This window comes from Mastomys coucha, unplaced genomic scaffold, assembly GCF_008632895.1.
Source record: "Mastomys coucha isolate ucsf_1 unplaced genomic scaffold, UCSF_Mcou_1 pScaffold22, whole genome shotgun sequence".
Taxonomy (NCBI): domain Eukaryota; kingdom Metazoa; phylum Chordata; class Mammalia; order Rodentia; family Muridae; genus Mastomys; species Mastomys coucha.
In genome coordinates, this window is record NW_022196905.1 from 229,358,460 (window position 1) to 229,369,925 (window position 11,466).

General features: G+C 38.3%; 1 protein-coding gene and 1 non-coding gene across 11 annotated transcripts in view; one reads left to right on the forward strand and one right to left on the reverse strand.

The window, feature by feature from the left end:
- Chd9 (chromodomain helicase DNA binding protein 9) overlaps positions 1-11,466 on the forward strand; it is a 227,019-nt gene that overhangs the window by 122,543 nt on the left and 93,010 nt on the right. For 7 of the 10 annotated variants that reach the window (XM_031340823.1, XM_031340818.1, XM_031340824.1 and 4 more), the window contains one exon: positions 8,838-9,169. In XM_031340823.1, coding sequence (XP_031196683.1) covers positions 8,838-9,169 — 332 coding nt within the window. Of the gene's footprint in view, positions 1-7,352; positions 7,757-7,841; positions 8,116-8,837; positions 9,170-11,466 lie in introns of those variants that run through there. The other 3 variants (XM_031340825.1, XM_031340826.1, XM_031340827.1) reach the window with 2 other exon arrangements.
- On the reverse strand, positions 5,264-5,389 carry LOC116071867. The gene has a single exon (XR_004111214.1). It is a non-coding gene; the product is annotated as a small nucleolar RNA SNORA11 (small nucleolar RNA).

An 11,466-nucleotide genomic window follows, 5' to 3' on the forward strand; every position in this document is an offset into this window, starting at 1 on the left:
TCGAACTCAGAAATCCACCTGTCTCTGCCTCCCAAGTGCTGGGATTAAAGGCGTACGCCACCACTGCCTGGTGGCAATCTTTTTAAGTAAAACATGAATTACTCCTAGAAATTAAGGACTGAGCCAAATTAATTATATTGAGACATTCTACTGTCACTATGCTGTTCGGGAACCCTAATCTTCCTCCTCTACCTCCCAATTGTTTAGATTGTAGCCCAACATGGCCAACAAAGCCAACTTTCTTACACAAATTGTATAATTCACAATTACATTTAAGGGTTAAAAAACTATAGCCTTTGACAAATTGATTCACCTCATCCACTTGTTCTTTTACCACATATCTTGCATTCTGTGTGGCATGTGTTGCTTCAGGTGCATAGAACACAGTTCTCCAAAGAGCTCTCTTCCCTGATGTAAAATTTAAGCCTTTCCCCCTTTGATTCTATAGTTATCTTCTAGCCAAATTTCCAAACTACTAGAGAACAAAATAACTTCCATTGAGTTGCACTGCATCCTTTCGACTTCTCCTAGTTTGTGCTACTATTGCAGTGATGAAACACCACGTCCAAAAGCAGCTTGGAGAGATAAAGTTTTATTTGGCTTCCACTTCCACTTCATTGTTAGTCATCAAAAGAAGTCAGGACTGGAACACAAACATGTCAGGAGCCTGGAGACAGGAGCTGTGCAGAGCCCATGGAGGGGTGCTGCTTACTGGCTTGCTTCTCACAGCCTGCATATCCTGCTTCTTAGAGAACCCAGGACCCCCAGCCCAGGGATGGCACCTCACAATGGGCTGGGCTCTCCCCCATCAGTCACTCATTAAGAAAATGCCTTACAGCAGTGGTTCTCAACCTTCCTAATGCTGTGACCCTTTAATACAATTCCTCATGCTGTGGTGACCCCCAACCATAAAATTATTTCATTGCTACTTCATAACTGTAATTTTGCTACCATTATGAATCATAATTATCTGATATGCAAATATCTAATATGTGACCCCACAAGGGGGTTGTAACCCACAGGGTGAGAACTGCTGCTTTACAGGCTTATGTCCAGCCCGATTTTCTGGATGCATTCTCTCAATTGACGCTCCCTTCTCTCAGATGACTATAGCTTGTGTCAAGTTGACAAAAAACTAGCCACTAAATGAAATGAACTCATTCAGTAACCTTTTAGAATAAGTTTTCAAATTTTTTTGGACTAGGATCAATGCTTACTTCTGAACATATTCAATAAATATTTCTGAACAGATATGAAAGGTTGTGAGAGAGATGGCAGGATTTCATCAGGGACTGGGGTGGTGGTTTAGGAGGTTAGAGCCCTTGATGTACAAATATGAGAGCTGAAATCTGGTCCTCAGCACTCACATTGTGTCTTTATAGCTTAGTGGGACTATTCTTACCTGTAACCCCAACAGAAACAAGATTATCAGGCCTTACTGGCTGTCATCTTTGTTGAAAAATGATAAGCTAAAGTTTTATTTTAAGGTAATAAGGCAGAAAATGATAGAGGACACCAGACATCTTCCTCTAACCTCTATAGATGCATGCGTGCACACATAAAAAGATAACACCAATGTCTGACAGAACACCAGTCCAATTTGTTTATAAAGAATGTTAGTTGGGGCTGGAGTGATGGCTCAGCAGTAAGAGCACTGACTGTTCTTTCGAAGGTCCTGAGTTCAAATCCCAGCAACCACATAGTGGCTCACAATCATCCATAATAAGATCTGATGCCCTCTTCTGGAGTGTCTGAAGACAGCTACAGTGTACTTACATATAATAATAAATAAACCTTTAAAAAAAATAAAAGAATATTAGTTACTCTCCTAAACTGATAGTCCATAATGAGATGATAGCTCATACTTCAAAAACACTGTAGTACACAGGCAAGCCATGGAGAATAATGACTATGACCTATCAAGGAAAGGAGATAATTCAAGCACTCAGGAGGTGGAGGCAGGCAAATCTCTGAGTTCGAGGTTAGCCTGATCTACAGAGGCTATACAGAAAAACCCTTTCTGAGAAACCACTCTCAGGCTGGCCTTGAACTCACAGAGATCCACCTGCTTCTGCTCTGTAGTTCAGGGATTAAAGCTGTACACCACTATGCCCAGTTTACTTACTCTTTTTTATGTGTTTGTGTGAGTACCAGCATTATGTATGTGTATTGTTTGTGGGATGTGCCCGTAGAACCCAAAAGAGGGTGTTGGGTGTTGGATTTTCTTTCTTTCTTTTTTTTTTCAAATATTTGTTCTTTTATTTTATGTATATGAGTATACAATTGTTCTTTTCAGAAGAGGGCATCAGTTCCCATTACAGATGGTTGTGAGCCACCATGTGGTTGCTGGGAATTGAACTTAGGACTTCTTCAAGAGCAGTCAATGCCCTAACCACTGAGCTATCTCCCCAGCCCAGGGTGTTGGGATTTTCTGTAACTGGAGTTACAATTGTGAGCCATCATGAGGTTGCTGGGAACCAAACCCAGAACCTCTACAAGAGCACCAGACACTCTTTTTTGCTTGTTTGGTTTTGTTTTTGTTTTTTAAGACAGGGTCACTTTGTGTAGCCCTTGCTATCCTATAACTTGTAGACCAGACTGGCCTCGATCTCAGAGATCCTTCTGCCTCTCAGCCTCCTGTGTGCTAGGACTAAAGGCATGTACCAGCACTACACAAGCAAACAGCACTCAGTTTCGTAACTCATTATTATTATACAGAGAAGAACTTCTTGTGTTAAGGATGGGTTAATGGATTCAGAATTTTTTGAATTTTTTTTCAGCAAGTAATGAACTTGATAAGTTTTTGATTTGATATAATACATATTCTTCATTGAGCACATTTAAAAAGTGATAGAAACGGTATATGAGATATATAAGGTGAGATATATAGGGTGAGATATATATTGTTTTATAATATGCATGGCTTTCTTGTCAATGAAAAATGACAGGATTCTAGTATTGCAGTAGCCATATATACTGTTCTTTTTCAACCTCTCTCTTCTCCTCCTTCTTCCTTTGATCCTACTCACCTTCCTTCCTTCTTCTTTTCCATCCTTACAAGTCCTTTGCCTTAGTCTTCTGAGGTGCTCAGACTCTTATTTTTAAAGATAGGCCTTACTCCATAGCAGTTGGCAGGGCTGGGACTTATTACATAGACCAGGCTGGCTACAGACCTGTCTCCCTGCCTATGCCTCCATGTGCTGAGATCATAGCTATGTGCCAGCATCTTTGGTTCCTAGCATTCTGTAATCATTTATTGATTCTTTGACTCCCTCTGCATAAGGTCTAGATATATTTATCATAACACATCACTTCATTTAACCCTGTTTATTACTTTTTCCACATTTTTTAACCTTGTTTATTATTTTTCCACATTTTTAACCGTGTTATTTTCCACGTGTCTAATTTTCTTGCCATGATAAACTACTTGTTATTTTAGAATATAACTTAAAGTTTAATTATGCTGTCATTTCACGAGTACACAGAAGTCAAGTATCAAGCCAGCTTAGCAGCTCCCTGTCACTCGTATCATCTTATCGTCCCATCCAGTCAGACTTAGATTTTCTCAGTGGCTTAAAATGTATGCTTGTTTGAGTTGCTCATATAAATAGATAGTGCCCACACACTCATTGCATTTGGTGGATAACTTTTTAAAATCTCTCTTATTTCTTTTATGTTTTACCCCTCATATTATTACTCTTCCAGTTGGGTTTGCATCCCCTCCTTCATTTTCTCTCTTACGATTGCTTTGTGAAAGAAGCAGACACCTTGAATAGTTTTCCAAATTCCAAAATGTACTGATTCCTCTGGATTTTACTGGTACGTCTATCGTGTACTGGTATATGTTGATTTTTCTTTCCTAAAGTTGGGCAAAATACTGTTGGCTTTCAGAAACACAGCTTTTAAGACTACTTGCTTGGACTACCATATCACTGTCAACTCAAAGTTCTAACCCGAAAAGAAAATAAGCAATGTCATTGTTAGCTACTAGGGAAAGCTGGATACTCCGATCACAAGATGAAACCTTAGAATTTGAACTTATAAACTTATATGACAGTTCACAGAGATGAAGAAAGGAAAGTGAAGTGATCACTCTAGAAAAAAAACTGAAAATAAATCAACATAAAACTCAGGGAAATATTTGATATAAGTGTAATTTTTTTCCCTGTTTAAAAGCAAGTCTCAGCTTGGTGTGGGAGTGTAGCACACACCTGTAATTCGAGCTCTGAAGATGTCCAGGTAAGGCCAGCCTTGGCTAAAAATGAAAATGAGGACATCAGCTTATTGTCAACAACTAAAATACCTTTACATTTTGGTATCAAGTTATTATAGAATATTTGCACTTATTTACCTTTTGTGACAGGAGAATTAATTCACTTTTTCTTTCTTTCATAATTTCACACTGGGGATTGAACCCAGTGCATGAAGTACACTAAGGAAGGACCATGCCACAGACCTACAGAAAAACTGCAGCGCATTCAAGAAGCTTTACCTGATCTCATGGAACAGAGGGTGCAGGTCCAATCTTCCATATCCCCAAATACTTTAAAATACTGACATTTTCCTACCTGATCCCAGTGTAGCAAATGGGAAGTTAATACAACAAGGCTGTGGAGGGGAGGGGAACAAACTATAACTAAGTGGAGTCTGACAGGATTTGATTAATGCATAGACTAGAAGTAGACAAAATGATAACACTATATTTGTATTTTTATATAAATTGGAAAATTACTTTTACTGCATGGGAATATAATTTATTTAAAGTCCTGAATTCCAGTAGCAGAAGAACTGCTTGATCACACACTGTTCTACCGATAAAATTAACTGTTAAGCAGTTATGTTTCAGTAAGGTAGTGGAAACTGCGGAGAAACTTGTCAGAAAAAGTAGATGGCTTGGGAATTGTCCTTGATCTGTGACAAGAGCACCAAGGGAAATAAGGGGAGGAAAGACAACAGCAGGGATTCACTCTGTGTGTGTGTGTGTGTGTGTGTGTGTGTGTGAGTGTGTGTGTGTAAACAGAGTTCAGATATTGCCTTGCTCTCACCAGTTAGGATTTGAGCCATATACCTAGGATAGCCCAGACTACTCTTTGTTTAAGGTTCTAGCGTCAGTCCCCAGATCTCAGTGCTCCCCATCTGAAACTCAGCATGAAAAGAATGACATCCACATACACTTTTCCTACTAGCTTTCCCATTCCTTTTACCTTCTCTGATACCAGAACTTGGTCCAGACACGAGCTTTTGACTCTTTTTTTTTTTTTTCACATGTAGGGGATCCACTTGCAGAGAGGAAATGGCTTGTGCCCCTCATTACAGTGGTTCCAGGTTCTTCTTGGGTGTGTTGTAAACAGAGAACCCATTGACTCTTCTTGCAGCTCGAGCATATTCCATCCTTACCTAATTGATCTCTGCATCTTTGAAAGGACATGGGAAAGAGTTAAAAAAAAAATCCATCCTAGCTTTATTATTACCAATCTGATGTCTTGAGAAAACTTCTCACTTTTATTTGTATTTAAGTTGATCCCTATAAATTACTGTGATTGAATTGTGTCCCATATAGCATAGCTAAAAAGCACAGTCTCTTTAAAGAGGATGTCTTGTGTTCTAATCTATGTCCCCCTATTCAGTAGCAATGAGATCTTTAAATTTTTTTTTATTTTATTTTGTTGTGTATGAGTACACTGCCTGCATGTATATGTGTGTACTGTGTACATTCCTAGTGCCTAGAGTCCAGAAGAGGACATCAGAGCTCTGGGAGCTGGAGGTACAGGCTGTTGTGAACTTCTGGGAACTAAATCAGGGTCCTTTGGAAGAGGAGCCAGTGAGTGCTAGTGCTCTTAAGTGCTAAGCCACCTTCCTGTCTAGCTCCCCTTAGTGGGACCCTTAAGCAAGTCACTTCTTTCATACAAGTGTCCTTATCTATAACTTAATAATTAACAGCAATAGAAAACCTAAACCGATCAGCCTTAAATGTCAACTGGGTCAATGCGTGTGAACTCTTAGGAACTGGGAGAATAGTACTTGATGCCAAATAAGAAGTGTTTTAGCTTATATCAATATTTTTGTGGTTGTTTGTTCTTCTGTCCTTTCTGACCTAATGTCCTTCTAACTACAACAGTGTCTGTCCTCTTCAGTTTGCCACCTCTTTTTTAGTGTTATTACCTGTTTTTCCTTCAGGACTAAATGAGTTAGTATCCACAGATACTTAGATCAGTGCCTGGCACTAACTAATTACTAAGTGAGGCCAGGGCTCCTCTCCCTTGACTCTGCTTACATGCAGTCCAGATTGGTCCTTCCAGGACTGTTCAGAGAGTCACATTTCTCTTGTAACCTTTAGTTTTCTCAAAAGGAACAATGATAAAACACTGTTTTCATACCAATGTCAGATGACTTTCAAGGAAGAGCTGTAAAGGTGGCATTAATAAAAAGATAAAGCCTGGTAGTGGTACACACACCTTTGATTCCAACACTTGGGAAACAGAAGCAGGTAGATTTCTGAGTTCAAAGCCAGCAGCCTGGGCTACAGAACAACAACAGAAAGATAAACTTGGATTTTGAAATAGTGAGGTTTTAACTATTTAAAGATATTGCTTACTAAAATAGTCTCATATATATGCATATATATAAATTTACCAATGATCAAATTCATGAGTCAGATATGGTGGCAGATGCTTCTAATCTGAGGCTCTCTAAGGCAGAGGCAGGTGAATAATCTCTGTGGGTTCCAGGTCAGCAGAGTCAGATTGTGTCTCAAATAGACAAACAAAAAACCAAAACAAATTCAAGTCAATTTATTTATTTTTAACAGGACATTAAATTTCATCTGTCATAGGTTTAAAATAGAATATGAAGGGTAAAGGCCAAAGTGATTGAGTTTTTTTCTGGAAAATAATGTGTTCTTGGCGATAATAAAAGGAGTTTTATTTCTCAATTTTAAAAAATATAAGTTGTTGGGTTATTGCTGCCTGTAGATGCTGTGGAAAGAGACTTAATTCTGAACTAGTCACTTGTTAAATGGTCATTTGCATGACCTGCTCTTTAACCCTTTGTTTATTGGCACCTACTTTTTGTAGTTTAAATGTTTTATTATAATTTTGTGAAGAAAACTATTTTTCTCTGCTAAAAACTGCATTGGATTAAAAAAATACTCAGCCACATAAAACCATTTCTCCACTGATTTAGTTCCCAGATGATTTAAAAACAAAAAACCTAACCCATACTTTCATGAGTATTTTTAAAGCCTGACTTTAGGGAGTGGCAGATTGAGAGTTAACGCCTTTCGGAGGGAAGAACAGTCCATTGGGGGTTAAACTGCAGAGTCTAATGGAATAATAACTGGTAGCACCATCTGCTGGCCTACTTCCGCAGAAGGAGTCAGTATTTTTAACGACATCTCTAATATTCATGCTGATGCGTTTTGATGCTTTGTGCATTCATTTCTTTCTGTGCTTTGTTGGAATCTGGCTATCTGCTTACAGCTATTGAGGAAACAGCTTGTAGGAGGGCTTGCAGCCTTTATCCTAGCTAAAGAGGATGAACAGCAGACGTAAACTTGCCAAGGCAGGAATGTGTTGATAAATCAAAATGTGTATTTGTGGACGGCTGTGCATCTCTTGGTTGCAGCTTGCTAAATAGGCCATTTAGGAGTCTTCTCTCAATGCTTTTTCCTTGAGCACTGCCTGGGGTGGTGAAAAAGCAGAGGGCAAGCCTTTGTCTGACGCCAAAAATGTCTTCAGTGAAGAGGCCAAGAGGAAGGGTAAGTGAAGCCTGAATGAGTGGGAGGAGGAGGGGTTCTTTGGGCTAAAAGGCTAATGGGATTGAATAACCCTCCTCGTTACTGGCTGCTGCTGCGGCAGGAGTCGCACTGCATCGCCATCTTGAGCTTGGTGCTGTTTTCTCAGCCTGGGCTATTTGTTGTCGTCTGTAGGCCTTAAGGTGGCATTTTAGAGACTGTGTCTAAGCCTCCCTTCCGTCCCCAGTGCTGTGACACTGCTCTGACACCTTGATGAGGCAGGTATAGAAAAGACCCCCAGTAGAACACACTGGAATCGGCATGAAAATGTGCTTGGAAATTCCTGGGTTTTTTCTCTGCTGTAGTCACAGGCATGTTTACGGGTAAGAACCTAACAAAACTGTGATCTAAGCCTATATGGATGAATGTGTGTTTGGAGAGGAAATTCTTTTAAAATGCTCTTGATCTGTTTCCTGTGAGATTGCTAAAATATTAATAATTATAATATAAAATTGTAAAGTTTGTTTCTTTCTAAAATAGCTTGAGTAAAATTAGGACAAAAATCCACGTTTAACTCTTTCATGGGAAAACTAAAACTTTCTTTGATTTTAGATAAGAAAATGCCTGTTTACTAACTAGCTAGCTATGCTGCTGCATTAAAATAATTTTGTGTTCTCTTCCTTGTCTTAAAACAGGTTTTTCTTTTTTTAAGTTGTGGTTCTAAGTTACAATAGCTGTTTTTTAATTTATTAATTTCGAGTTTTGGAGGAAAGATGAAAGAGAAGACTTTCATCCTAAATGTAAATAATAGTTACAGGGAAAAAAATTAAAATAATTGTATTTCTATGGCAAAATCTGGAACCTGAGAATTCCTTAGGAATATCATCAACCAGTCTGTCTCCCCTTAACCTTTATTTGCAAGTGAATAGCTAAGTTGTGCTCTCTCCTAACTTCAGGTGAGCAGAGCCTCACTTTACCTTTGTTTGTGGCACTCACATGTCAGCTTTGTCATTTTACTGCTGTTGAACTTAAAAATTTCAGACATTATGTCAGTTTTTAAAAATATACTTTGGTATATTCTATTTATAATTTTTCTTCTCTCTAGCCTCCATCTTCCAAGAAGAGTGATGGTTCTGGGACATACACTAAGCTGCAGAATACCCAGGTGAGGGTCATGTCTGAGAAGAAGCCAAGAAAAAAGGTGGAATCAGAAAGCAAGCAAGAAAAGGCTAATCGTATAATATCAGAGGCCATAGCAAGAGCAAAGGAGCGAGGGGAACGTAATATTCCACGAGTAATGAGCCCCGAGAACTTTCCTAGTGCTTCAGTCGAAGGGAAAGAAGAAAAGAGAGGTCGGAGGATGAAATCTAAGCCGAAAGACAGAGACAACAAAAAATCAAAACCGTGTTCTAAGTTGAAAGAGAAGACAAAAATTGGGTAAGCTGATTATTAATTGAATGTAATGTTTTCCAGATCCTACTGAGGTCCAACCTTCTCTGCTGTTGATTTGAGTGTGGACTCCATTGCTGTCTGCCATATGCATTTTATTTCCATTTTCAGTGAATTAGGTAATAGTCTAGGATCTCTCAAACATTACTTTTCTCATACTGTTTTTTGTAATGTATTAATAAAAACAAAATGTGCCAGGGAGAGGACTAAAAATCCATATTTTTGTGACAGTTCCATAGTCACTTACTTTAAAGACATATTTGAAATTCTTCCACTATTTCTTTACTTCCGAGTAGCATTGGAACTCGCATGGCATCTAACAGTTTAAAACATGATAAAGAGTATTTTCTCAGAAAACCCAGCCACTCAAAACTCTGGACTGTTGGTAGGGAATTACAGTAAGCATTTACTGATTTACTTTATGTAATAAAGAGGCCAGGTATTAAGGCTTCAGGAGAATCCTAAGAGCAAAGAAATGCTCACCTCTCCTAGTTGTCTGTTGAATCTTATTATTCTAGTTTGTATAGTGTTAGGGATCAAAACCTCGGACTTTGTGTTTTTGTCTTACATTTTACAACCGAGGCCTTATACATGCTAGACAAGCACTTCAGTGCCAGAGCCAATTCTGTGTGTTTTAATTTGACTGTTTGCAGATTTTCAAACTATAAATACATGCAGGCTTTGTATGTAAAGCTGGGTATAATGTAAGGCCAGCCTAGCTTACCATCACTCTCACAGGACTAGTCATTGTTTTGAAGCTTTCTGTAGAATTTTTCATAAAGTGCGTTATGTAAGCTAATGTATGATTTCTGTTGTTCACATACACAGAGAGCAGAGTGAGAAGCCCTCCGACTGGAGGCTTTTCATTTGCTTCCGTTATTGCTGTACAGTTGCCAGCACATTGAACTCTTTATTTTCATTCTGATGTAGTCAGAACAAATCCAGTCTGTTCTTGTATAATGTATCAATAAATAATTCTTATTGGTGGTACACTATTTGCAGACAATGTGGAATTCAAAGTTCAATTTCTACTCTTTTGCTTTTCTTTTTAAAAGAATTGTCCTTATGTCAGCCGTCTTCACAGCCAGCATAAATTGTGCTGATGCTCTTGTTTTAGATTTATTTATTTATTTTCTGTGCATGCCCGAGAGTATGCATGTATAGTCAGATATGAGCCTCCATGCAGGCTCTGGGGACAGAGCCCAGGTCCTCTGTAAGAGAAATCAGCACTGTTAACCCAGAGCCATCTCTCCAGCCCTTACTCAGTCATTTTTTAAACGTTTTTGTTCATTTGTTTTAATGAAAGTACTTGTTTTTCCAAAATTATAACTATTTTTAACTTAGGAAGCCTATATTTCACATTACTAGAAGTTAATGTTATTAAGGTTTTCTACTTTTAACTTGTTCAGAGATATGGGCAGAGAAATGTAGCATTTAGAAGGACAATACTTTGAAAACAGTGACATTAAAATTGGTAGAGAAGCTTCAAAAGCTATAGTAACTGTTATTTGCTTTAAGTCTGAGGATGAAAGAGACCTAAGCACCTGGAGACAAGTAATACCAGACCTAAATCTGATTGATGAGAAAAATTGTAAATTTTTACAGAAAGTAAAGATGGAAATAACTAAGTCAAAGAGAAGCATGGACTTTTAAGAATGTGAATTAGAATTGTTAGAAACCATAGCACTGCCATGGTCGTCTGGAAGGAGATTGGGTGGATTCTTGTTGATGTTGTTGATGTCCATTTTCGCTTTTATTTTATTTTTGATACTGTCCTGGAACCCATTATGTAGAGCAGGCTAGCCTCAAACTTAGCGTAACCTTTCTGCCTCTGCCTTCTCAGTTCCAGGATTACAGGCACCTTGCCTGGCTTTAACTTATTTTCTCAGAGTTGCATGTTCTGTTTTGTTTTTTAAAAGTACGTAGATTATTTAAAATAAAATGTAATACTGTATCACCAATTGCTTTAATACTATTGTTCTTTTTTTTCTCTCCCCTGCCCCTCAAATATGTCAATCTCTAGTAAGCAGAAAGAATGAATCTGGAGGCAATTGTACTGAAAGCATTGGTTTTTTTGGTTGTTGTTGTTTGGTTTTGGTTTTGGTTTTGGCTTTTGTGTTTTGCTTTACTTTCTTTCTTGGTTATAAATACATGCCAAAATATTAAGTAGTTGCTACAAGGAAAAAACCTGAGACTGTATGGGCTTTTCTGGATGTAAACCAAGGCACTATAAGATGTGATGTGCGTGTGTGCGTGTGTGTGTGTGTGTGTGTGTGTGTGTGTGT